The sequence below is a fragment of the Quercus lobata genome, chromosome 10, assembly GCF_001633185.2.
Source record: "Quercus lobata isolate SW786 chromosome 10, ValleyOak3.0 Primary Assembly, whole genome shotgun sequence".
Taxonomy (NCBI): Eukaryota; Viridiplantae; Streptophyta; class Magnoliopsida; order Fagales; family Fagaceae; genus Quercus; species Quercus lobata.
This window is the reverse complement of record NC_044913.1, coordinates 64,608,122-64,636,087: the sequence shown is the minus strand read 5'-3', so window position 1 is coordinate 64,636,087 and position 27,966 is coordinate 64,608,122. Positions and strand designations below refer to the sequence as shown.

General features: G+C 33.4%; 3 protein-coding genes across 6 annotated transcripts; 2 read left to right on the top strand and 1 right to left on the bottom strand.

The window, feature by feature from the left end:
• Window positions 1–82: 82 nt before the first annotated feature.
• On the top strand, window positions 83–8,958 carry LOC115965900 (poly(ADP-ribose) glycohydrolase 1-like). Of its 3 annotated transcripts, XM_031085198.1 has the most exons (11): window positions 84–481; window positions 891–1,079; window positions 1,865–1,968; window positions 2,735–2,939; window positions 3,051–3,155; window positions 3,363–3,481; window positions 4,498–4,641; window positions 5,912–6,056; window positions 6,282–6,485; window positions 7,764–7,826; window positions 8,540–8,958. In XM_031085198.1, exons 1-11 carry the CDS (start codon window positions 233–235, stop codon window positions 8,711–8,713), a joined length of 1,701 nt encoding a protein of 566 aa, XP_030941058.1. In that variant the 5' UTR covers window positions 84–232; the 3' UTR covers window positions 8,714–8,958. The 3 variants fall into 3 exon arrangements, with proteins under 3 accessions (XP_030941059.1, XP_030941058.1, XP_030941060.1); XM_031085199.1 differs by lacking the exon at window positions 4,498–4,641 and having other exon boundaries at window positions 83–481; XM_031085200.1 differs by lacking the exons at window positions 84–481; window positions 891–1,079 and adding an exon at window positions 1,620–1,736.
• Window positions 8,959–10,542: 1,584 nt separating this feature from the next.
• Window positions 10,543–13,743, top strand: LOC115966093 (thioredoxin-like fold domain-containing protein MRL7L, chloroplastic). 2 transcript variants are annotated; one of them, XM_031085432.1, is made up of 6 exons: window positions 10,543–10,749; window positions 10,986–11,199; window positions 11,297–11,838; window positions 12,949–13,030; window positions 13,120–13,231; window positions 13,315–13,743. In XM_031085432.1, exons 1-6 carry the CDS (start codon window positions 10,574–10,576, stop codon window positions 13,449–13,451), a joined length of 1,263 nt encoding a protein of 420 aa, XP_030941292.1. In that variant the 5' UTR covers window positions 10,543–10,573; the 3' UTR covers window positions 13,452–13,743. The 2 variants fall into 2 exon arrangements, with proteins under 2 accessions (XP_030941292.1, XP_030941293.1); XM_031085433.1 differs by having other exon boundaries at window positions 10,658–10,749; window positions 11,003–11,199.
• A 12,682-nt stretch (window positions 13,744–26,425) lies between these two features.
• LOC115965237 lies at window positions 26,426–26,764 on the bottom strand. Its single transcript, XM_031084410.1, has one exon. It carries the CDS (start codon window positions 26,762–26,764, stop codon window positions 26,426–26,428), a length of 339 nt encoding a protein of 112 aa, XP_030940270.1.
• Window positions 26,765–27,966: the final 1,202 nt, after the last annotated feature.

Here is a 27,966-nt window from a genome sequence, read left to right as displayed (position 1 = left end):
TGATGATGTGTCTTTTTGTCTACTCCTGTTACATAGACAAACTACTGTTTGTTTGTTTTATACTAAAAAGAAAAATGAGCAACCAAACAAGTTTTGCTTAAGCAACGCTAAATGTTCCCACGTCTTTCTCTTTCTTCTGGAATTCTTTCTCTTTCTCTGACTCCAACAGTCGCATTTCCAATACTTACTCTTTACAAATTACAGCACTTTTCTCATAAGACAGAGTGATAGAATGGAGAGCAGAGAAGACTTGAACTCGATACTACCGTATTTGCCACTAGTGATGCGGTCTTCGACTATGTTCTGGCCATCTCAGGTGGTCGAAGCACTGAAAGCCATGGCAAGAGGACCCCTTCACAGCCATGTCGACTCCGGTGAGCTCCTATTCCTCGCCATTTCCGATCTCAGACACTCTCTCTCCCTCTCCAACCACCACTTCGCTCCTTCTTTCCCACAAGGCTACGCCCTCTTCTTCGACGAGGTAAATTCTATTCTTTTTTTCACTTTCACATGCAAATATTCCAACACCTGAAAAGTTGAATGTTATTTTATGTATCAAATTGTAACTGGGTTTTGTGTGCTTCACGATATTCAAACACTTTTCAACTTCAGGTTAATGTTTTTTCATCAGAATTTTAGTGGGTTTGTGTAGTTGATGGATGATATTCAAACACTTTTCAAATTAGTGCCATGCTATGTTTTTTTCATCAATTTGTAAATGGGTTTTGTGTTGTTTGATGATATTGAAACACTTTTCAACTTCAAGTTAATTTTTTTTTCAATGAATTGGAAGTGGGTTTTCTGTTGTTGATGATATTCAAACACCTTTCATGGCAGAAGTTAATTGTTTCAAATCAAAATCATGAGTTGGTTTTTGTGTGTAAGTGCAGTTGATGTCCCGGGAGGAATCAAAAAAATGGTTTGAAGAGGTTGTCCCAGCGTTGGCTGATTTGCTCCTACGCTTTCCCTCTTTGTTACAAACTCACTATCAAACTGCAGATATTGCTCATATCAATGGGGTCAACACTGGTCTTCGTTTATTGCGTTCACAAGAACCGGGCATTGTGTTTCTCAGCCAGGTATCCATGTTATTTTAGCTTACCAGATGATAGAATAGAAGAACCCAAAGCTCATACAACCCATGTATTTACTAGATGGGTGCCGATTCTTGTAATCTTGTAATTAATAAGTTGTTGTAATTACTGTATTTCTGAATTGTTTGTTGTCATTACATGGTAATATGAATGAAATAGAAAGAAGGAAGTGGTAAGAGTCAGTAACATTTGCAGTTTAAAGATGGAGAAATGGAATGTGATATATGAATGTCTGCTGCTGCATAATGATTCTTGTGTTTTTTATTTTTTATCTCTTACATGATAGAGACCGATGAATGCGTGTGTATATAAATATTTCAAGCCCATATTTTAGTATTGACACAGGAGAACTAAACTGGATGTCCCATCGATTATATATGTATGATAACTTCAAGTGACCAATTATATGGCTTTCACATACCTAGCAGTTATTGGAGTGGCTGATCTACTATGGGAATCAGGATCAGTACTTTCATTTCATGAAAGTATGCAATTCTTTATTTATTGATTTATTTTTTTGAAATTACAAATTTGACTCAAATGGCTGATTTAGATATTCTTGAAGGACTTCAGGGGCAGCCCTCATGCAAAATACCCCAAAAGAATTCTGAATTTCCAAATGGGCATGAATTTCTCTTTAAAGTCAGTGGGGGCACTTAGCTGTTTTATTGTACTTTTTTAATTAAATATTATATAAATTCAACCATTTTTTTGTTACTATTTTCTCTTTATGATAGAACTATGAAATTAATACATTTCTTGATGTCCAGGAATTGATTGGTGCTCTTCTTGGATGCTCTTTGTTTTGTCTGTTCCCAGTCACTAATAGAGGTGTTGAACATCTTCCAACAATCAACTTCGATCAATTGTTTGCGTATGTGAGCTTGACCTTTCTTTTGTGAAATCTTTTATCTGTCTTGTTCAAGAAATTATAGTATATGAATCATCCTTGTGACAATATGTTTCAGTTTTCTACTTGTATATATCTGATCCCTTTCATAGATATAATATTATGGATGAGGAAGAGCATTTTTATGTATCATAGTTGATAATGCCATTCTTATTGGTCTAGATAAGTAGAAATTTTTATTCAATAGGTTAGAAATTCTGATTGGTCTAGATAATATAAAATTTAACAGCAGCATTGTTAAGTTTGGCTAACAAGTGGCTGTCTATGGATACCATTTTTACTGATATGCATAAAAGTTTTGAGGTGACATTGAAGAGTATAACACTAACCATGTGCTATTTAAATCCCAAATACTTGTTTTATTGCTCCAAGAAGAACACCATATGCTGTAGAAGGTTGCTGCAGTAGAGGGTTTGAATTTCCTTTGCATCTGAATGTCTGGTAGGAATTAACATACATGTGGATGGTATAACCTATATCACCCAAATATTCTTGATTTTCTTTAGCACATGTTGAATGTTGATAGAAAGGATCGGTGTAGAAAATGACAAAGCTATACACTTTTTAGTCCATGTAATTGTATGGGTTTATTATTTTATTCTATTTACAATTGATTTATATTCTTCAAGTTGTTTTATCATTTATTAGAATTTTATATTTTTTTTATCTGAAGGCTTACTTATATCTTGTCACGCTGAATTCAATATGTTTGAAATTCATGGATCTCCAGGAGTCTATATGACAATTACAATGGAAAACAAGAAAATAAGATACGGTGCATCATACACTATTTTGAAAGGATATTTTCACATATGCCTATTGGCTTCGTCTCATTTGAACGGAAAGTACTTCCTTTGGAACATCTTCCTCAATGCATTTCCTATCCCAAGGCTGAATTTTGGAGCAATTCTGTCATTCCTTTATGCTGTTTTGAGGTAATGATAAACAGATGTAATAAACAATCTTATTTAGAAGATCTATTTAATCTAATTTTGTTGATTTAAGATAAGCACAGATTACCCTGTGTTGTTTCCATATCCTTGTAGGTCCAAAATTCAGGCTTGATAGAAGATCAATCCAGTGAAGCTCTTGAAGTGGATTTTGCAAACAAGTTTATTGGAGGTGGTGCTCTACATAGGGGTTGTGTACAGGTATGCCTTACAATATTATTAAAAGAACATGCCTTTTTTTGTTGTTTGTGGGGGGGGGTTCTTATTGTTTGTACTTTATCAGGCATTTTAATTTCATATGCTTAGATTTATCATTCCTGATATGTGTTCCTACAGCATATGTATGTCATGCAGGCCATGAATTTATTGCAAAATGTAGATTATTTTTGTTTTTATCATCTTATGTAGGAAGAAATCCGTTTCATGATCAATCCTGAATTAATTGCTGGTATGCTTTTCTTGCCTTCCATGGCAGATAATGAGGCCATAGAAATTATTGGTGCTGAAAGGTTTTCAAGTTATACTGGGTGAGTATTACATAGGGAATGTAAATCATAAGTTTGATTTAATAGGAACAATGGTATTTTATCTATTTCCTTTTGCTTTGTCTAATCTTTATATTTCTTATGGAGAATAATTTATGTCAATGTGATGTATATGATTATTGATGAATAGAAATTGGTTTATAGGAAATTGTGTATCGTGATTTGTTTAAAACTTGTATGAAGTCTATGTTCCTTGCACATGGTATTCCATATGGTCTAGAAAAACCAGTAGTCATGGTGAATATCTGGGTTATGCCCCTTTTAGTCTTATCTTATTTAATGAATTTACTTATTATGAATGGGCATGCTTATCTAGTTCTTGACAAAATTAATATAATTTTCTTTATAAGTATAAGATTGTAATGAAAATTATGAATGGGCATGCTTAACTACAAGGATAGTGTAAATGAGATGATGAAATAATCATAACAATGGGTTTGAGGCCTTTTTATTGATTTTATTTTTATCTTTAGGGTGACTTATTTGCCTCTCTCTCTCTCTCTTTGAATTGCTTGTTTAAAATTGAGATAGTGTTCAGTGGAAAAGTACCTCCCCCAAAAAGAAAGAATGAAAAAACATTAATGAGGTGCTCATTTTCAGGAAAATTTTAAATTAAATTAAGAAAACTCATGAATATTTTCCTTAGTTCTTCAGAATGCTATTTACTCCATAGACCAGGCTTCTATTGTGAAAAAGTGCTTGTTGAGCCAAATATGTTAAAAGTGACTTCAGTAAATGAAACCCTTTCATTTACTTATCAAAAAAAGTAAATGAAACCCTTTATAATGCCTCCTCCAGACATGTCATGAATTATTTGTGCAAATATTTTCCCATGATGTCAGTGCCATATTAAAATTCCATGTTTGTGTGGTTACTTATATTGATGCTATGGAAGTCCAAGTTTTGACTTATAAAAAGAGATCTAAAGTTTATGTTTATTGTAATTAACTTGTGCTGCAATGGAAAACTAATTCAAATATCATCCATATGTGGTGTAGATATGCTTCCTCATTCCATTTTACTGGTGATTATGTGGATAAAAAAGATGTAGACTGTTTTGGAAGACGTAAAACCAGGATCATTGCTATAGATGCATTATGCAGTCCAAGGATGAGACAGTACAAACAAGAGTGCCTCCTAAGGTATGATAATTCTTGCTTCTAGCACCACTGGAACAAACATAATTCATGGGAATGCAGAATAGGTTTATTTGGAGAACAATGATGTGAAATCTTAATCATGTCTACCATCATGTCTGTTTGAGCCAAGTGGACCACCACACTACTCAGCTGAGTCAGCTCAGCTTTTTTACTCCTTTTAGGGGCACGCTTTTAGGGTTATTATTTTTTTATTGGGGGGGGGGGGGGATTTTCATACCTGTCATTCCCATGAAATTCGTTTTACAATCTTGTTTTGCTGCTAGGATTTTGGGCTTGTAAAATGACAATACTTAAATTTGGAGTTCAATGTGGCGGGTACTAGGAAAGAAAGAGACCTATTAAACAAAGCATTAGCCAAGAAAGAGAGAGTTTATTTAAATTTAGGAGAGAAGGAAGAGAGATGTTTTCTGAGAGTTATGTATAAAATTTGATAATTACTGGATAGTTTTGCGACACACATTTGAGTCTAGCTTCACTGAGCTTATAAGATGACAAATAATTGAAACAAGATGATGATTACTAAAGCTTATGAAAAAAAAGATGATGATTACTAAGTGCTAGCCTGCTAGGCAAGAAAAAAGACTTGAGTAATGCCAGTTGATGATAGAATGAAAAATTATTTGGATGAGATGGATTGACTGTTGGCCTTGAGAATTACTAGATGCACATATGAACTATGAAGAGACATGGTTCTGCTTGGCAACGCTGCAAGGACTAGATAGTTTTAAGGGACATGGGTGACATCAGTGAACATTTGTTTTAACAGATTCTGTGGACATAAATGAAGTTGAATAGCTTCAGAGGGATACGTGTAGCCAATGTTTTTATTTTTTATTTTATTTTTTTTATGTTGCCTCGATTCAATTTTAATTCAGAACAGGGCCCCAAGTAAGTAGAACCAGAAGCCAAAGAGTTTTCACTCTTTACCTTCAGTTTCATTCTCTATCAGGGAAACCCCACAGTCTCGATAATTGAAAGGCACTGCTTTCACGGTGCTTATCCACTGTAAGGGTCAATCATTAACATTTTACAGACCACAAACGCATTTTTCTATACCCAACCCAACCCGTTAGATTAATGCATTGTTGGTATATGGATCATTACTCTTGACATTAGTGGGATGGTTTCCCTTTATAATAGATTAATGTTTATATGCAATCTCATAGCATAGGAGTTCTCTTACATTTTTTCCTCTTTGTATATATTTTCTTTATCAGAAAATGTTATTATTCCAATTTATTTGTTTTGGAAGGGAGATAAACAAGGCATTCTGTGGCTTTTTTGCTCCATCTAAATATCAGCAATACAAGAGACTGTTTCCAGAGAATGGATGTTCTAGAGCTCAGCTTGATCAAAACATAGAAGACCCCATTGGCAGGTCCAGGAGTAATCTTTTGGTGCGAGTTCCTCTATGACTTCTTTTCTAGTGGTTGGATTTTGTTATTAAGTCACTTCTGCAAGTTTCTGTGGTATTCTCATTGCTAACTTTTGTTGTTGATCTGAAAGCATTTAAAGTTATTATTAGCTTATTGTGGTTTGAACTCATTCGTGCATGTTAGAATTGGTTGTTGCATCTGCTATCAATTTGCTTGCTTGATTATTGGTTTTCTGCTTTTCAACAGTCACATGATAATGCCTCAACTTCTGATGAAACAACTGAAGAAAAATCTGTAAATCAAGTGATCAGTAATTATGAGGAGAAGGGTTGTGAGAGTCTGGGCCATGAAGATAACAATATTGGGATTGTGACTGGGAATTGGGGCTGTGGTGCTTTTGGAGGAGATCCGGAGCTTAAGACCATAATTCAGTGGCTTGCTGCTTCTCAGGTAATTTTAACTTTGAGTTATAAAAAAAAAAAAGGAACAAATAGGTGATCCTTTTGTTTTTCTTTTTCAAGGATGGTTATATATAGCATCTGATGGAATAGAAATAAACCCATGTTACATTCTTTTTGACAAAATACACCTTAATGTATTTCCTCTTAGTGACAAATGTGCTTTCTCTCTTGTTTCTTATAAAACATGTTAATTATTTGCTTCATATAGGTTCATTCTTGTAATCGTCACCCCCTGTATTTTCATTAACAGTTTGGAACCCTGACAAACAGCTTCACCCAATCTTAAAGTTTATAATTCCCATTAATTTGTGGCTATGGGCTGTTCCATTTATGCTGATTCACATCATAAGCATCATTGTATCATTTTTGAGGGCACCACAAAAATCAGGATGAAATTATTTAAACTCTTCTTTTGCATATTTTTAAGCAGATAAGTTGTACACCTCTTTCAAATAAATTTTTTACATAATCAGGGGAAAAAAGGGAGTAGGTGAAATTGCTATATTTTGAAACTGAGAGGGGATTTGAGACAAGGTCTGATGTGTGAGGAAGTGATGGTTTTAGAAATGTCCTATCAAAGGCTAATTGCCTTTATACCAAATGGCATCTCCTCTCCCCTTCCACCCCACCCCCCTCTTTTTTTTCTTTTTTTTTTCATAATACTCTTCTGCAAAAAATGAAAAGATACATTCATTCAGAAACCCATCTAGTAGATCAAACAGAAGAGCTTAGGGTCTGTTCTAAATATCAAAGAACTCATTTTAGGTCCCAGGGCAGATTTTGGATTGGATATTATAATGTGATTAGTTGAAAATCAAGGAATGAAATCTGCATGCAAGGGATCTGATAGAGAAGGAAGTCGAACTTAGATCTCTGTTTTAGTGCCATTGGCAAAGCATGGAACTTAGATAGTTGTATAGATTTGTTTGTCTCTCTCTCTCTCTCTCTCTCTCTCTCTCCCCTTTTGAGCTATAATTTGCTTCTCTCAAATAATCACATATATTGAATGGGCAAAACATGGATTTTAATAGTTCACTCTAGCAGAGGTCCTCATTTCTTGCACACAAGCCTCTTTCACAGCTGTTATTAGACCAAAAACCGTATTTTAATGTGAGAAATCTTCAGCTTTCCCATGCACAATAGTGCTCAAGGAGAGACATCTGTGTGGGAACTGAAATTGATAATGATTGGTTTTAGTGATAATAAATGCAGATTCTTTTTCTCACAGATACTGATCTTTCTTATGATCTTGGTTCATATCTTTCAGGCTCTAAGACCTTTCATTTCATACTATACATTTGGTTTGGATGAATTGCAGAACCTAGATCAGGTATTTACTGTCCTTTATTTGTTAAAAGTTCTCCATCAATGATTTTTGGGATATATGTTAGGGCATCTGTGTCATCAATACTATTACACTTTTACAGCTTTACACTACTATCAGTAAAAGTTTAATTATATTGCTTTACTTATAAAAAAATCAATACTATTAATATTTTACTGTAGTGTAAAGGAACTAAATCAATTAAAATCAATATGCTTTCCATTTCTATATTATTGTGCATTCTCAGAAAATGTTCTGGTCACAAGTTTAGCAGTAAATAGTCATGTCACAGATGACGTATCTAGCATAATTCAAGTGTCCTTCAGACTTCTTAGCCACTTAATGTTCAACCTTTTCCCTCTATATTTTAAGTTATTAAACAGTTTTGAAAATGTGCATTATATCTTGTGAATTTCTCACTGTTGTCACTGCCAACAATTATATCTACACTTACAAATTGTGATCTTTTGGATAAGATGATCAGTATCTTTTATGCTCAGTTCCAGTAATAGCCAAAAATAGTGGTGGTCTTGCTATTAATTTTGATGTGCTGCATTTGGTGTTTTATGTCTAGCTTTTATCAAAGAATATATTACCTTTTGGCTTGACCAAAGTCTTCTATCATCTAAGAGCTACCAATTTAGCCTTCAACTTTACCGTGCATTATTCCAGGTTCCGAGACTTACTAACGAGTCTGTTTCATTTGGCATTGGGGGCAGGTGACTCGGTGGATTTTGTCCCAAAAATGGACTGTTGGAGACCTGTGGAATATGTTGGTGGAATACTCGTACCAGAAATATAAGGGACAAACAGACGTTGGATTCTTTACTTGGCTACTTCCATCTCTATTTGGCCATGATACTGAGATGTTGGACTTGCCGAATATGCCTTAACACTTCTGGACCATTGAATTGCTTATGCATCCTTCACTTTTCCATTTAGCATGTTCTTTGACCTATTTCTGTAAAAAATAAATATTCTCTTAAAAAAAAAAAAAAAAAAAGCGAATGCAATCTTGTAGTTTTTGCTTGGTCTCCTGAGTTATTATTGAAGTCCCTTCCTATATTTCCATCTCTCTGTGTATCTGTTTATTTTTATGTATTTATTGGGGGGCTTAAAAAACCAGCTAGTCTAGAGACAAATTTTCCTCTCAAATTTTCACAATTGTTGAAGTAGCAAGTGTTAATGGTAAAAATTAACATGGTGTTCATGGTAAGTCCATATAAGAAATTTAATGAGGCTCGAGATTCATGTTTGAGGAGATGCAATGTTCTACCTGAGCAGTATGGACATGCCTTTGTTTCCCTATGTAATAAATAGTAACAGGTTTAGTACATGCACGAAGAGGACTAGGACTACGGCTAGCTGATCCAATATTATGAGTCCATCCAATTCATCTTTTGGCTACATCTAGACGTATGACTATATAGATAATTCTGCAGTGAAAGAAATTCTGATCGACCTTCTGTATTGTATTTTAGGAGTAATTCTTACTCTCGAAGCACGGAGAATGTTGCTATCTCCTCTTACTAGATAATTTAGCAGTGAAAGAAATTCTGATCTACCTTTTGTATTGTATTTTAGGAGTAATTCTTAGGTACTCTTAGAACACGGAGAATGACGCTACTTTCTCTTACAGTTATGGTAGGGTTTATTCATTAAATTCATAGTAAGTCCATCATGAATGTGAGAGGAATGGCGCACCATTTCTTCGAACTCTAAGAGTACCTAAGAATTTTTTGCGTATTTTAGGAGGTATATCACGAATCGGCTACATGTACCTTTTTCCTTGTTATTTAATGAAAATGCTCCAAGAGTATAATAATGATGTCATCCCTTTATTATTATTATTATTATTATTATTATAGTTAATATGTTGCTAATTCCATAGTTTGAAACTTTTTTCCCTAAACCTCTTAACATTTTTTGCATAGGGAGGTGTCAATTTAATTTATAAGGCCCTTGGCTTCATTTTATATGAATAGTATGTTTCACTAATTAAATTTATGGTGTGGTATTCTATTCATATGAGATGATTTTTTTGAAATATTATAATATAATTTTCCATCTGGGTGGCATATGGCTCTCAAAATTAAACACTAAGCATTAGTGCCAAGTTAATGTAACAAAGAGAATAAATTAAAGAGACTTTTTTGGGAAAAAGAGTTGCAAATAAAGAATCAATTGAAATAAAAAGGGTATTGTTCTTAGTTGGCTCATATAAAATGGCACAAACCTTTTTTCTTGTTTATAAGCTCATTCCCATTATAATATTTAATTAAATGTTTCACTTATCAAAAAAAAAAAAAATTAATTAAATGTTTTTTTAAAATATTAATAACATGATAAAATTTGAATAACTTAGTAAATTAAGGGAAGCCAAGTGATTCAATAAATGAACAGTGGTGAGATAGGTGGCTTAGATGGATCAAATGTTAAAGTTTTTCTTCAAATTAGTTTAGAGTAAATTTCTTTCAATTTCTCTATATATAAATGTTTAAATTTTAAGTTTTTGTATTCTTAAATTATGCATAAAAATACATTTATGAATTGAATAGTAATTAAAATTTGATTTAAACTAAATTTGATATGCATGCAGTCCAATTGTTAAATTTTCAAAATTTATAACCATATTAATTTTTTAAGTAGGAATTTGAATGTTTTCGGCACGAACACTTTGTCCGGTTACATAAATGGCCTATCCTTATCCACATGGTCTAAAATGACTCTAAATAATATAACTATCGTATCATATGAGCTGCGAGCTGCCTCACCTCAGCGTGTCACACGCAAAAACCTTAAACCTCTGTTCTCAGTTCTCTGCTTCTGAGGGGAGGGGTGTAGCTATAGCTAAGGGCTTTTACCTGAACAAACTAACCGTAACTAACTTGAGCTTCATTTCCAGGAAAGCAAAAAAAAGGATACCAAGGTAAGTTACTCAAAACAATAACAGTGTACGCTTGTTTTAAGATTTATTTATATGCTGCTCAAGTGTTTGCTTTAATGTCGAAATGAATGGAATTCCCCCACCCCTTTATTTTTTTTTTCAAAACTTTCGATACTCCTTTGAATTGCAAACAACTTTTGAACTCTTATTTCTGCTTTGGGTCGTTCTCATATGTTTGTTTCTGCTAGTTACTCACTCTAAACTATTATGCTAATTAGGAACCAGTTGTGTGTAGAAATGGCACTACAACAGGCCATAAGGCTACCATTGTCATATCCATTCTCACCTCTCAAAGAGAACATGTTCAGACTTCCCAATTCACTGGCTGGTATGAGTCCTGAAACTGAAGAAAAACAATCCAACAGGTTCTTGTCTTCCTCAAGAGTGGAGCTTTTTAGTCCCTCATCGAACTTTCTGAAGTCTCCTTTGCCGGTGTGTTTTCAAGTCATGTTTAAAATCTAAACTTTATTGTACGTTTGAAATTTTGTTAACATATTGTTACATGGAATCAATCGTTGTCCAAACACAGAGTGGCAGAATCAGAACAAGTAGATTACGAGCGTCTAAAAGTGTAGGAAAACTCAAGTCTAATGATAGAAAGAGAGAGCGAGGGGAAGCATCTAGTGACAGTGATGAAGAGGATGAACCTCCTTCAGGGAAGGTGGATGATCCTCATCTTATGGATGCTGAAGAGAGACGTGAATGGAGGAGGAAGATTAGAGAAGTAATTGATAGGACACCAGATGTTGAGGAGGAGGTTGACCCTGTAGAAAAGAGGAAGAAGATGCAGAAGCTTATGGCTGAGTACCCACTTGTCGTGGATGAGGATGATCCTGAGTGGCCTGAAGATTCTGATGGGTGGGGATTCAGCTTGGGTCAGTTCTTTGACAAGATTACTATCAAGAACAACAAGAAAGATGATGATGATAATTATGATAGTGACAATGAAATAGTCTGGAAAGATGATAATTATATACGTCCTATCAAAGACATACGATCTGTAGAATGGGAAGAGACTGTGTTCAAGGACATCAGTCCTCTAATCATTCTTGTGCATCATCGCTATAAAAGGTCAGTAATTTTATTTTTCTGTTATGTTTCTTTTCCTATATTACCTTACCAACATTAAATTATTATGTTTTTCAACTTCCTGTTGAGGATACACATGATTGATTTGAGTAAAAGTTTCAGTGTTTTATTTATCAAGTGTAATGTATCTTTCTTAACTTGGTTTTTGAAGGGTATATTTTACCCACAGGAATAGTCATATTATTCATTTCACACCATTGACTCTTGAGATTTCACAGCCAAAATGATGTCTTTAGAATCTTGTCAAATTTTTGAAAAAAAAAAAGGATGTAGATGAAATTGATGCCTTATAGTTTCTTATGCTGTAAAATCATTTGGCATGAAATAATACTATCTAATACCCCTACTAGAGCCATGTTTGAAGGTTTCTCATGGATTTTTACTTCCAGTGTTATATCTTCCCAATATTTCACCCTCCATGTATTTTTCACAGAAACCTCCCTTCATTCCCCCGTCACTTGAAATCTCTGGGTCTTCTTTTTAACTTTTTATCGATTTGTCAACAACTTTCTAGTATTGGATGTACCTTTAAAGAATTGAATTTGTTTTTCCTTGTAAGTTTGCTTCTTTGTGAGTGTTCATGCTTTGACATTTTCTATGTGGAGCATAAGGTTAGTGGTGGAGTATTAAATGCTTTAATTTTTGTGATGTCTATCAACATTTGCTGTTAAGCTGGTATACCAAATGCTGAACTTGTATCAGATCAATCAATCGTTGAGTGTTTGAATAGATCAATCTTTTCAAATTAGTCTTTTATATTTCTTCGTTGCTTAGTATTTTTTTCAATGGCAGATTGATTGCTTAAGTTTCTATGATCAATTTCAGTGATCATTATAATTGGATTTAAAAGAAGAACTGAGTGAGTTAGTTATCAAAAAAGAAAAAGAGGAAAGAAGAAGAGTTAAGTGAGCTGTCATTGTTCTTGAGATAAATATCAAAGATTTTGGAGGACTATTGGAACATTTTGATTAATTACTGTGGGTGATGTGTCTGAAGCTGTCATACTCTTTTAAAATAATATCTGAAACTGTATTTTAATACCAGCATTTGTGTTACTTTTGCAAGCTATAATACTACTTTTATTTTTCTCAGACCAAAGGAAAATGAAAAAATACGGGACGAATTGGATAAAGCCGTCCAGATCATATGGAATTGCGGACTACCGTCACCAAGAGTGAGTAAAGTCAATAAATTGCTTCAGTCAACATCCATTCCTATAATCAAGATAATTGTTTCTAATATTTGTAATTGTTATATCAATAGTGTGTTGCGCTTGATGCTGTTGTTGAGGATGGCTTGGTCTCTGCATTACAAGTGTCTGTTTTCCCTGAGATTATCTTCACAAAGGCAGGGAAGATTTTATACCGTGAGAGAGGTGATTTCTAAAATTGAATGATAACCTTCAATTTCTTGCATCCCTGATATATGATTCTAATTCTTTATATGCTTGTTCTTCAGAAATTCGAACTGCAGATGAATTTTCAAAAATAATGGCATTCTTTTATTATGGGGCAGCCAAGCCACCCTGTTTAAATGGCCTTGGAGATAGCCAAGCAGCAGTCCCATCTGCTCCCATCAATGGTCAAGTGCGCTGATAGCCTGATATAACAGTTGAACTATGTGTGGAAATGATCACTAATGTGCATTTTTCTAGGCTTGCTGAAGAAATATTTTTGATGGGGTTGTTCCGCTTACACATTTCTTGATGTACCTTTGTATGAAGAATTGAAAATGAGATGTATAGTTTACATTTACTGGTATGCAGGTAGTTGATACGATGAATAACGTGTTATTTGTTTATAAAAACTTATAAAGAAGAAATATTGTATCATACTTTTATTGAATTGCTAGTTTGCTACATCTTGTGCTTGGTAAGAACCAAGGTAATGTCTGATTTCTCATTTCAGCGTATTGACAAGAATGAGTATATAGAAAAGTGTTTTGCGATAGAAGCTGGATGGTTGTTTGTAGTTAAAATGTGGGAAAATTGAAGCCATTCATGAAATTTCACGGGTCTGATACTTTATTTTCAGGCATGAATGCTAAGGTACATCGCAATGATAAAAATTATATCAATTTTCTTCTATCATTATAACATTTTATGATATGTATTGTGATTGAAATTGGTAGTGACTTTCGATAACCAAGAAATTACTCGTTGTGAAGTCCACAACAACAAAAGGCTTTGTGATAATGGAAGCGGAATGCAAAGAGCTAATACGGGTTTGAGCCATCCATCTTGCACTCAGCTACACCCACAGTTCGTTTACTTGTCTTGCCTCCAAACACAGTTAGACATTGTCCTGTACTACGTGAGAGCCAGAATCGTAATTCACGGTGGTTGAACTTGGTTGGTGGGTTGATGGATTTCCAGTCGGCCTCAGCCAAGCTCTCCAATGAGTTCAATGAGCGAAGGCTCACTTTGCCTTGCCTGTCCACTGTGAGATAGCTTTGACCCCCAGAGCATTTATCCATATAATTGCCAAACCTGTCATAGATAAAGGACACAGTCTATGTTTTTTTAATATTGTCTTGTCCATGTAATGAGATACGGTCAATTTTGGACCATAAATCACATTCATTGTCATGACAAGTCTGTTTATAAGATATTTGTAGTAAAATTGATAACTTTAACATTTGCCAATCTATAATGTTGTGCAACTCTGGAAAATCTCAACCTTTTGATACAGGCTCATGATGATTAGTCTTTTTTAATTAGTCTAAAAGGTAGATTTTCACTATTTGTCTCAAAATGTTCAGGAGAATGAATGAGAACTATTATAACAGAGTCAGCTTCTAAGCCAATGAGCCAATGACAACATGTATATTTTTTAACGGTAAATAGTAGGGTAGGGGGAGTTGGGGTTTAAACAGCAAACATCAAGCACCACAGATAGTGCCAATGACTAGTTGATCTAATTGTACTGTCCCTCTTGCTAGTGTAAGGAGTCTTTGAAGGCATTGCTGTTTAGATGTTAGAATAATCAATAAAGAAGACTTGGCGCAAATGGGCTATCCTGGACTTAGAACTGGAGACCTTGCTTGCGGAGTGAAGCACAGTGCATACAGTCCAACCACTTGGAAGAGAGAAAAGGGGAAAGGAGCAACCAGCATAGGGAGCTAGCTTGCCTCCATTGGCAACGGGTGACGAAGGGTCCAAATTAAAGGACACGCAGCTGGGGCAAGCCACAAAATCCAATAGTTCCATTTTTCTTCTTGTTCATTGATTGAAAATCAAGACTAATCAGGCTTTAATGTAAAATAATCAACATAGGAGATGTAGCCCTTTGGACCTTGGACACTAAGGCACTGTCAGAATGACATGTCATTTCATTCTATCTTCAATTTATCTTTTTTCTAATTTGTCTTTTAAAACAATTTTAATCATTTTCCTTTTCATGTTCTCCTATAAGTATTAAATATAACCTATATTAATACAATACAAAAGATTATAACTACCTATGATAGCCGGAAGCTGAACCAGAAGTAGATTGCCAACCATAATAAGCATTGTATGTTGTTGACTCGCCACCTTTAATATTTGGAACTGAGTAAACACCTCTATCATTCAAATCCACATAATCAGATTGCAAAGCACCGGCAATAAGAGTGTCATCAAATGCTGTCATGTGAGGGTAAGCTTCACTTGGAGGGCATTCACTTGTGTCACATTTCGAGCACTGGCTGCATAGCCTAGCACTCTTCAAATCTCCAGCACCATTAACAAAGGCATGAGGCATCACCTGCAGCACAACTAAGCACAAGAAGAGGTAGTTTTTAGTCATGTTTGAACCTTTTCTTGCCTGGTAGTTTTTCCTAAGTATGATTCTTAGTTGAGATTCACATGTTTATATGTTGTCACTTTTTCTTGGTTTTATCCACTTTACTTTTTTCTTTCCAGATGAATGAAATTATTTGTTAATCTTGTATGGTTGGCATCTTTGTTTTGATTGGATATTTTAGTTTGTACCATTAGATGATAACAACCATGAAGCCTCAACTATTTTTGGTTTTATTAGAAAAGGCATAAATATTCTCATGTTTTTCATTCTTCTATCTTATTTTATTTAGTGATTCTGTAGCTTTGATTAAAACCTCAAGGCTGTGACCCTAAGAATTTGCCGAATAGTACCAAAACTTAGCATAATAAATTAACCTTAACAAGTGCAAACAAGATATTAGGCAACTGTGTGTCAATTATTTTCCTTCATTTGGCAGCATTAGATTTTGTACTAGTCAAACGTACCTAGGTTCAAAATTTGTAACGAAGCCTAGTGTGAACATGTGGTATCTAAAGTGGGTAAAGCTGTAAAAGTAGTTAAGGAATATGCTCATCAAAACATATTTGACAAATGCTCAAGTTGTTCACTGTGATTGGTGGACACAACTTTTTACATGAACCAACAATCATTTTTTTTTTTTTTCCTGAATACCAACCATAACTCTTTTTTTTTTTTTAACCACTCACAGTTTACTATTGGAAAGAAAATATGCATTTGTAAAAAGATATTGTGAAAAAAATGATATAGCGTTATTGAAAGAAAGTATATGTTTAGATAAGATATTATTATTCTCATCCATGTTACTTGCTTCTATTAATTGGTGGGAAAAAAAATATGTCGTGCCATTAGAAAGAAAGGAATTGCAAATTCTTAAAATCAATATAACTAAAAGATAAACCTACTGTTCAAGTGAATCGATAAATATTTAATTATTTTTACTAAATTAAGTGTACAATCATTATTTTATATTTTTAATTTTGTGTTATTAAATTTACATGTGTAGAATGTCATATTCCAAACAAATTATTTCTAATATATATAGATCTTAGAAAAATAACCAAAATTTATATAAATTATTAATGCACCCCGAATAATAACTAATACGTGAAATAAAAATATATTTACCCTATTATATGTCATCAAAATGAGTTAGGAAATAAAAATTGTTAATATTAATATAATTAAAAATATGCATATATTATTACTTTAGTGAATTCATTAATGTTAAATTATTATGACTAGATTAAGAGGAATAATTATATTATTGATTGCATGTGTTATTAAATTTGTTTCAATTGTTGTTAAAACAACTACACATGAACTACTACGCATCCTTGGCGCGATAGTCAATCCACAAATATAAATATTTGTAAGGTGTAGGGAGTAAGGGCCGATGTTCAAAACTTTAAGTGAGAGTTTCATATACCTATATACTTAGATTAGGTTATAGTAGAATTTATATTTTGTTAAAAAAAAACACCACACATAAGAAAGAATGCCATATTTCAAACCAATTGTTATTATATTTTGGATAGTAATAAGCATTCAAAATAAATTATTTTCATATTAATTTTAATTTAAAGAATAGCATATACATAATACATTCCTTTTCAAACAACTATCTTAGCAATTGTTGAAAAGGTGGGGAAAACAATTGTGTAGCATGGTTTTATTGTATTTGTTGTGGTTGGAAAATGGATACAGTAGAAACTTGGGCTGACTGTGGTTTGAGACATTGGGCTTTGGCATTGCTGAAACTGGAATTAAACAGTACTGTACTATGTTGGCTTCGTGACCCGTGCAACGTATCTTTCAGTCAACACTCTCTCTCTTGCTGTGGGGTTTCAACTTTCAAGTTCAAAGGCAACCACCATTCAACATTCCCATGTCTATAGTCTCTATACCAACCTTATTTTTGCTACCAACCAATAAGAACTAAGAAGAGAGGGTTTATTCTCAAAGTATATACGTTTTAAAGGGAATGATACCCAAGGATATACTCTTTTTCTCTACAGTGTAGATGTTCTATTCAACACAAAAAGCTGCAGATAGCCATATCTGAAACAAAATGAACATGTTTTTGCTGAAGCTCTCAAGTTGAAGTGGTAACGTACGTGTGTTGTGCAGGCATGGATATGTTCCTTGATGGTCTTCTAATCAGATGCATATATATATGAGCAATATTATTATGACATTATGGTTAGATGACCATCAACGAACACGTTCATGATATACTGCATGCAGTAATTATTAATTCCTCTCTTTTTATTTCTTTCAATGTTTGCCCCTCAAACACCTTTAATTTACTTGGTGAGTATTAATTGTTTCTTAGGCTTAAATGCTAGGTTGCACCGACAAGCCATTTTTGACAAAGTATCGGTGTCCGACATATGTCGAACACTGATACAAGTAAACTCATCGAATTCTGGTGTCTGAGTGGTGTCTTTTATTTTATTTTTTTCGCTTCTCTGACACGGCTCCAACACGGCGTGGACACGCCATCAGTGAAAAAAAAATTCCCAGATTTTGACAGATGGACAAATCATTACCGTTGATTTTGTGATATATCCTAAAATAAAGAAGTGAGAAGTGAGAAGAAACTGATCGGCGAGAAGTGAAAACAAAAAGCTTGTGCCCGCTGCCCTTTGTCCCTCGCCAGTACAAGATTGGGCCGATCAGCGAGTCGACAAAATCCATAGACAATCGCTAGTGCCCTCTGTCCCTTCCGATCTCTCTCTCTCTCGGCATGGATAGGTCCAACTTTCTCCTCTCTCTCTCTCTCTCTCTTTTTTTTTTAAATCCCACTCTCACTGTGTTATATTGTATATATATATATATATATATATATATATGTATGTATGTATGTATGTATTTATGTATGTATGTATGTATATATATATATATTAATTTTTTTGTTTCTTTACTTAGCCTTTTGCCTTATAAATTATATTGTTTATTATGAATATAGTGATTTTTGTTTTTGTATGTCTTGCTATAGTTTTATTTATTTATTAAAGTTAAATATTGTAGGTGATTTTACTAAAATGAATACTAAAAGTGAAAAATCAATTGAGTCAGCTGCTCCTCTATGGAAATATGTTACTCAGTTAGAAAAAGCAAGTGGTGGTGGTGGGAATGTTACCCTTATTAATTATTTAATAAAAATATGCCTAAATATAAAATTTAATTAATTATTTTTTAAATATTTTTACGTCTAAAAATATTAAAAATATGCTTAAATATAAAATTTAATTAATTATTTAATTGTCATACCCACGCCGTGTCGAACCCTTATTTTTCAAAAATTGTCATACCTCCGTATCTGTACCCGTGTCATATCCGTACCCGTGTCCGTATCGGTGCAACTTAGCTTATATGACCTTATTATGATTGATGATGATCCTTCTATATCTTTATTTCTATATTTTGAAATTGATAACCACCCCCTTGATCAGGCGAAGCACACTCATAACCAATATCGTTGTAATTAAGAGGTATAGTATATTTAATATATACATTTTTATAAAGAGAATCCAAGTTTGAATCTCTTTTTTCTAATTGTTATAACTATTAGGTACATCATGTATTGATCATATCCTGAATTCCAAAAAAAAATCGTGTCAAAATAGCTTATATGTACAGACAGTAGCTCGCATGTGTTTGGGAATCGTTGATAAACTGGTTTTTTGATTATCTTATCTACTGTCTGCAGGTCCTACATAAGTCATCCTACAAAAGAAGCAGTTTATAATAACGTTATTCTTATTGAAACTTATTTCTCAGAACTTATTGTTTGCTTATTATTGCTCAAAACTTAGTAAAAAACCCAGCTTAGTCATAACGTTTTATGCGAGTCTCGCTAAACTTAGTCAAAGAACAGAGAACTAGCTGGCTTTGTATTGCATTTTGCATGCTTTTTGCTCAAAAATCTAGTTTAAGTGAGGTCACGCTCAAAAAATGGTTTACAAATTTTACTTAATGTGTTTCAATCGATTGTTTAGGAGTCCCGTAATAATTAAATTAGTTTACGTTTTACTTATTCTAATTCTCCAACTTTTTTTAATAGTATTTTCAATTAAAAAAAAAAAGAATCAGCTTATTTTATTTCCATAATTATAAATTAAGTGTTAAGACTCTGTAGTAAGCAATCCATAAGTCAGGTTATAATGAACTCCAAATTGGTACATCATAAAGACAACTAGACCTTCTAATTAACTAATTAATTATGTTAAAGTTGATTCACTAGACTTTGATAGAAAAATTCTATTTTGTTGCATGCCTTTTCAATTCAGGTTACATTAAAGTGACATATTTAATGAGTACTGGCCTAGACACATGTTTTGCTTTATCAACCCATATTAACTAGTTTTAAAGTAATGGGCAATCTCTTTTTGAATACTTTACTCGACGCATAGATGAGTTGGTGGACTATGGCATGACAAAAAAAATCGTAATTTCAAATGTTAATGCTTTTTTTTTTTTTTTTTTTTTTTTTTTTTGGGTAATGAGGAAATTTCATTCAACAGCAAAACTAAGGAGGAACAGAGAGTTCAGGGATTGTCCTGTTACAATACAACCCCAGTTTGTCCAAGCTTATCAGCTCCAGTAGATCCACAGGTGGATCTTGATACAAAATAAAACTATTAGCCTGAAGGGCTCCTTTCCTCGCTAGAAAATCAGCACAAGCATTTGCTTGACGATAACAATGCCCTATCCGGAGTTGGGCTAGCTGGGAAATCAGCTGCCTGCAGTCATCAACAATTGGCATAACAATATGATTAGAATAAGAAGCATTCTTAACAGCCTCAACAATAGCTTGCGCATCAGTATGAATGTCTACAGCATGCAAATTAAGATTATGACAAAGAATAAGGCCATCACGAAGAGCCCAAAGCTCCACTATAAAGCTGGTGGTAACGCCAATATTCCTTGAGAAACCTCCTAGCCAATCTCCATGTTCATTCCGAATAATACCGCCACAGCCCGCACGTCCTGGATTACCCAAGGCTGAAACGTCTGTATTGAGCCGAACCCAGCCATGTTGAGCCTTTTCCCACCTGACCTGCACTATATATCAGCTACCCGACAACTTGGGATTAATGACACAATGAAAAAACTCAGCTGCATAAAATAAGGCTTCACTGTGCACGTTGTTCTGCCTGGGCCGATCCCTGAACACAAAATTATTTCTTTGTTTCCACAAATGCCAAATAACAAAAGGAAAGATTATTCTCCACGGGGGCTGGTTTTGCACTCTTGGAACATTGTCTTTCCAATTCTTTTCGAGCCAATAATAAAGATTACCCTCATAGAATCAGCTGTTTGACAGAATTCCAAGTCTGCTCCAGGTGATTTTGGCCGACTCACAATCCCTAAGTCTATGAAGGATTGTCTCGGCTTCCCTTTGGCAGAGAGGGCAACAGTCAGTTTCGCTAAGGCGTCTTTTAACAAGACATTCCCCCCACTCCAATGCTATTATGCAAGCATTGCCATATGAAAGTCTTGATCCGGGGAAGGGTGTCAACCTTCCAAACCCAAGAGCCCTTAAACTCCTCTTCCTCCTCACTACATTTTGTAGCTAAATTATATGCTGACTTAAGCTTCAAAATCACTTCGGTTAGCTCCATTCCAAATCATCCTATCTTCCTCATTTGATGATCTAAAAGAGTAGGGCATGGCCTTAATTTCCATGAGGACAGCATTAGGAATTTGGATTGAGAGTTTAGACCAATCCCAACCGTTCGGGCCAAAAATATCCTTAACTTTAAGGCGCTCTTCTTCTTCCAAAAGGGGGCCTTGGATGAGGTCTCTCAATGGCCCATTTGCAGCCCAATTATCGTGCCAAAGGCTTAGGTTACTATTCCTCCCCGGAATCCATTTGACGCCTCTATATAAGCACCTTTCTACCCTTGTTCATAGCTTGCCAAACTCTTGAACATGGAAGCTTTGGTTGCAGAAATTCCACACATGTGGTAAATTAAACTAGTGTGTAACTCCATGTATATGTATTAGTACAATTAAAAACAGTCATAATTATATTGTTCAAATTATAATTTTTTTTTAGAAGAGGTTAAAATTATACATTGTATTAGTTTACACATTTTTTAAACCATAGATTTTTATAATATGTAATAGTTTCTAATTTTATATATATATATATATATATATGAACAAAACTTATGTACAGTACCTTAGGTATTGTTTCTTAGGTTTCTCTCTTAAAATTTTGCCCTGTAACTACTTAAAAACTACATTTCCATCCATTAAAAAAAAGCCATATGATAGAATTTTAAGAGAGGAACTTAAAGAACAACACCTAATTAATATACCTAAGTCTCGTTCTCTCTCTCTCTCTCTCTCTCGCTCTCTCTCTATACACACACACACACACATTTTTAACTTGCAGTTTTCCAAAAATAGCTCATGAACCTAACTTCCTTATAACCCCGTGCATATGTATGAGTACAATTAAAAACAATAACAATTATATTGTTCAAATTATATATATTTTTTAGAAGAGGTTGAAATTATACATGGTATTAGCTTACACATTTTTTAAACCATAGATTTTTATAATATGTAATTGTTTCTAATTATATATATATAAACAAAACTTATGTACAGTACCTTAGGTACTATTCCTTAAGTTTCCCTCTTAAGATTTTGCCATGTAGCTATTTAACTTAAAAAATACACTTCCATCTATGAGAAAAAAGTCACATGATAGAATTTTAAAAGAAGAACTTAAGGAACAACACCTAAGTAATGTATCTAAGTCTTGCTCTCTCTCTCTCTCTCTCTCTCTCTCTCTCTCTCTCTCTCTCTATATATATATATATATATATATATTTAGACTCTTAGGTTTTTGTACCCAATAATTCACTTACAACAAAAATTAAAAAAAAATAGATGGTTCAAAATTAACGTGGATGGTGCTGTGTTCAAGGAGCAACGTATGGCCGGTGTGGGGATCTTGATTAGAGACGTTGAGGGTCATCTGATCGGTGCATGTAGCAAGAAGCTTGAAGCTCCTTTGGGTGCCGTCGAAGCTGAAGCCAAGGCCGTGGAGTTGGGTCTTCTGTTTGCAAGGGATTTGTCCATCCAAGATTTCACTCTTGAGAGTGACTCTTTAACGTTAATTAATGCGCTTCAAGACCTGTCTCCTCCTCCATCATCAGTAGCAGCGCTAGTCTATAGTTCAGTTGCCATGTCCCATTCTTTCAGATGTGTAGAGTTTTCATATATAGGTCGTAATGGCAATAGGCCAGCCCATTTACTTGCAAGACATGCGTTAGGCATTGCTGATTTATCTATTTGGGTTGAAGAGACTCATTGTTTCCTTGAACAAGCTCTCAACCAGGATGTAGTTGCTACCTCTATTGATTAATAAAGTTTTTGAAGTATTCCCCATCAAAAAAAAAAAAAAAAAATAGATGGACTTATGGTGCAAAATTGGACTCTAATTGAAATTCAATTTAAAATCTAATTGAATTTGAATTTTTTGATTTTTACATGTGATCATTTGAGGAAATATGTAAGTATATTTGTGGTGTGATCCCCACTTGGCACCTAAATTTAGAAAAATTTTGGTACATATGTCGCGTAATTAGACTTTCTCTAAGTTTTGCATATATATATATATATATATATATATATATATAAACTTAATTTTCAACAGCCAACAGCCAACTCTATTGTACTATTTCTCAATCCAAATAAGCCATAAATGATGGTGATTTAATCACAACAACATATCAATAAATGACGAATGGTTGAGCATTGATTCTTCTAGCCAACCCTAGAGAAAAAGACCATTAATTAGCCAATGTTGAACAAGTCAGTTGCCCAGTCTCCCTTGGTCAAATGTGATTACGGATTGTGAATTTGAACTAACGCATACCCTTGGGCCTTGGGAAACAAGACTCAATTCTTTTGGTAATCGATAGGTTCTTCAAAATAGCCCATGTCATCTCTTGGTCCTAAACCTCCAATTAATGTTTCCAAGGTGGCCAAGATTTTAATTTCAATAGATCACCAAATTATATGGCTTTCCCAAAAATTATGTTTGACAGGGAAGTTAGGTTAATGAGCTATTTTTGGAAAACTGCAAGTTAAAAAAGTGTATATATATATATATATATATATATATATATATAGAGAGAGAGAGAGAGAGAGAGAGAGAGAGAGAGAGATTTAAGTTTAACTTAAGGTTGAGAGAAAATTAAGTGTGGGGTTTAGGTTTATTTATCCTAACCCGATCCCTATCAAGGAAACCTTACTTCATTTGCTAGGTCCAATTGGTTCAACCAAAATAATTTTAATCAAACTCACATCTTTAAATTAAAGGGCCAATTGTGAGTTTCAGTTAGTTCAACTGGTAAAGTCTCTGATGAGTTAAATAAGAGATTTGAAGTTTAATCTTCGCTTACACCAAAAATCAATTGGTGTTTTGGTCTAATAATAAAGAACTATCGTTATGAGCAAATGCTATAAGTTAAAATTATCTTAAAAAATTAAAGGGCCAATTCAAAGAAATGCAATCCAACCCATTGTAAATAAATAAATAACCCAACACTTAACCTTTTTTTTTTTTTTTTTTTTTTTAAGAAGAAACCCAACACTTAACTTAGTAGTAAAAAATCCTTCTCAAAAAAAAAAAAACACCTCAGTCTGGGACTGTGTTGTGAGAATTGAGCTCAAAGGCCAGCCCATCCCTAATTACAATTATAAACCCTAGCTATTAGTATTAGCTGCCTATATATAAGGTGCTATTAAGGAAACACAAATTCCCAAATCCACACCACCAACAAAATAAATTAAATTAAATCTGTGCTTTAATGTTGTAGAGGATTTTATAAGATTCATCCTTAAATCTAATTAAAAGGATTCTCTCTAGAAATAGTTTTGGGACACTGCATTTTGAACAAAGTTTATTGTCAAAGATGGTTCTCTTTAGCTTCATGTAGATTCCGGAATCCAAACACCTCCACTATTACAGAATTTATTTTTATTTTTATTTATTTTTTAATGTTGAAAGGTCTTTATCCATGGCCATAGGCAATGAGTTTCTAATGTATTAGCATATTTGTTCCCCATTATTTATAAATATAATATTTTTACTAGCTTATCTGGTGCAGTTTATGCATGGTGAAAAGGAACATTGGAATAGTCTTAGCTCCTGAATATTTACGAAAATGAAAAAGAAATTGTGAACCTTAGATTTCCTATTCTTGCAAGTTGTTCTTATCTCACTACAATTTTATAATAAGTTATACGCGACAAGTTTTTTGAGTTAAGGGAAAATCAACAAATATATCAAGAGAAGTTAAATGAGAAACTTTTCATTTCTCAAAAAAAAAAAAAAAAAAAAAAAGATTAAGAAACTTTTCAATCACAAGAATTTTGTAAACTCAACTGATAAACACTTTCTGGTGTTTTCAATAGAGATATTTAGGATTTAAATCCCTCTTCTCCGATTATAACTATCGAAATATCACACACACACACACAAAGAGCCGTGCAAACAAAGTAACAACGCCAAGCCTGTTATTGTAATTATTATTCATAATCATGCTTGAGTTGAACTAGGTAAGTAAAGGTTCGACAATTATTGTAATACATCATGGAATGACTATGGCGTGATAGCTTTTCACTGTGGAACTTTGAAAAATTAATGTTTAATAAACCACTTGATGTAATATATTTAAATTAGTAATGAGTGTATCTTGTTTTCTAGTGTTTAGCTGGTTATTGCAGAGAATTATTCTTAAAAGGAGACTATGAGGAAAGTTCCCAACATCAATCAATATGATAATCTAACAAACAAGAGGTTGACACTTTGACAGTGCTGCAAACATCATTGATCATCTACAACCTTTTCGTTAGATTTATAGCAAGCCAAATCATTTTGAGTTCCTTGAATCTCAACTTGTTTTTCATGATATTCACATAAATTTTGTGAAGAATATCATTAGGGTCTTTCTTACTATCAATTTTTTCGATATTCATTTATATACAATCTTTTAATTCATTCCCTTAAGTTAGAATTATATACTTTAATCAATTTTCAATAAATAAACAATAAGTAAATTTTTTTTTTATCAAAATGCACGTTTAACTTTAGCTTCAGTAATACATTCGCCTTATCGATAACAACAAAAATGTTGGTAAAGCAAAGTTAATTATAAATAATTGAGAGTGCGTCCAAACTTTGTACAATAATCAAATTCTAGCTATGCAATCTCAGGACTGATCATTGGGTGTGCGAATCTCACAAGCAAGCATACATGTCAACAGCTTCACATGGCTTAATTATTTGCAGGCACCAAACAAGTGTAGCTTATAAATTTGAGATTACAAAAGCTACAGTATGGCCTATTGAGTTCTATATACATCACATACATCTTTATCAGGCTGGGTAGAGTACTTGATCGGACTCAATTTTGCCTAATTAACCTCAGTTGGGCATGATAAAGTTGCGTATTATACATGGAAGTATTTACATCTAAATTATATTGAGTAATAAGTACACAACATTTTTTACAATTGTTGACATAATTTGATCATTGTTGTGATCGAAGTAACATCAATTTCACTTTCAGCTTACTATTGATGCCACTTTTATTATGTATTAATCACAACAGATCATATCAACAATTGTGGAGAAATGATATGTAACTATAAGTAATAAAAATATAAATGCAAAAAAATAACCAAAAAAACAAACAACAAAATCAACAAAATATTACAACACTTGGAATTAGTTGATACCAAGAAAGGTTGCAATTCTAGGCACCAGTTACACATGAGAACATTCTGTGGCTCCTAAACCTCACAAGTTTCTGGGGGGCAGGAGGTGCAACTTCCATTCTTCTCATGTTATCTCCAGATGATGAGAATTCAACAGCATAATCTCCAACAGACTTGTGTCTCCTGTGACCATTTCTCTCTGTGTGAAAACCACCTACCTTTTCAGTTGAAGGCAACATGTATACATGACTCTGGCTATTGGTGTAGAAATCAGTTATGTTGTAACTTTGAGAAGCTCCTGAGGAGAGACACCTGTATTGGCTGCGAACTCTGTTTTTCTTGAATGCCTTGAACACCATGGGGATGAGACCCTCCATCTAAGACTTGTGTGGATATCCTTGCTATCTTTATGTTGAAGGAAGGAATAAGGAATGAGACAATACAATGTGCAAGAGGTTAATTAAAGATGCAGGACTTTTGGGCTTTTTGCATATTGGGGTGGTTGGTGTGTGATATATACTTCTCCCAACTTTTTCTTCTAAGAAACAATGAAGCATCGAAGTCTTACACGTCATTTTGATTTTTGACTTTGATAGGGAGACAAATCATTTGCCCAAAAATATCTTTTTGTATTTTCAGAATAATACTATGAATATGACCTTTTTTTAGGAATATATATATATATATATATATATATATATAATGATATTTTAATAGTTATAATGGGAGGGGGCATTTGTATCAAAATGTCTTTCAAACACGCTAGCTAGATAAGGTAAAAGACTCTTTTCATAAATATTATTTCTTATTTTCATATATATATATATATATATATATATAAATATAAATTTATGAAGCTGATAAGTTGTGATTAATGTATCAATCAATTATTTATGGGTTTGTTACTACTATTATTTTTATTGTGTACCAAAAATTTAATATTTTGGTAAAAAAAAAAAAAGTTGTTAAAATAATTTGTATAGATAGACTTATTATTATTTTAACAGAAAATAATGCTATATTAGAAAATTCATATAAAAAAAACTACCAAATTAGTTGCGGATCATATTTTATTACAACCAAGTACAAACAACTCAATGACATTGAAGTTATATATAAAAAACCTTCTCAAAAAAAAAGTTATATATAAAAAAGAAATATAAAAGAAAAAAAAAAACCATTACTCTAAAACTTGGCATTTGACTGGTTTTTCATGTATCAACAAATTCAACAGCAGGCTTTGTTTAAAGAAAACCATATCAATAAATATTTATTATTGTCATCAGCATCATCCTATCTATGATATAATTGTGGTATATTGAAGTCACGCACGCCAAATAAAGTCAAAAAAATTATATTAAATTGCATTTTGATGTATAACAAGCATATCTTCTTTTATATTTCTCTTGCTCAAGTATGACCACCAATTTACCAAGTCAAAGAAGTATGTCCACCCAGATTGCCATAATTAGAGTTAAAGAAAAGTAGATACATGTTATAGAACTCGGTCAGAGCCAAGCAGGAAGTTTCAGCCACCCAGAAATGTTGACCCTGGTCTTGAACAAGCCATGGTAATTAA

Coding starts and splice junctions, on each gene's coding strand:
- LOC115965900 (XM_031085198.1), top strand. CDS start 233: ATGGAGAGCAGAGAAGACTTGAACTCGATACTACCGTATTTGCCACTA. Junction 6,057..6,281: donor GGTCCAGGAGTAATCTTTTG/GTGCGAGTTCCT, acceptor GCTTTTCAACAG/TCACATGATAATGCCTCAAC. Junction 7,827..8,539: donor AATTGCAGAACCTAGATCAG/GTATTTACTGTC, acceptor CATTGGGGGCAG/GTGACTCGGTGGATTTTGTC.
- LOC115966093 (XM_031085432.1), top strand. CDS start 10,574: ATGAGCTGCGAGCTGCCTCACCTCAGCGTGTCACACGCAAAAACCTTA. Junction 11,839..12,948: donor GTGCATCATCGCTATAAAAG/GTCAGTAATTTT, acceptor TATTTTTCTCAG/ACCAAAGGAAAATGAAAAAA. Junction 13,232..13,314: donor GATTTTATACCGTGAGAGAG/GTGATTTCTAAA, acceptor CTTGTTCTTCAG/AAATTCGAACTGCAGATGAA.
- LOC115965237 (XM_031084410.1), bottom strand. CDS start 26,764: ATGGAGGGTCTCATCCCCATGGTGTTCAAGGCATTCAAGAAAAACAGA.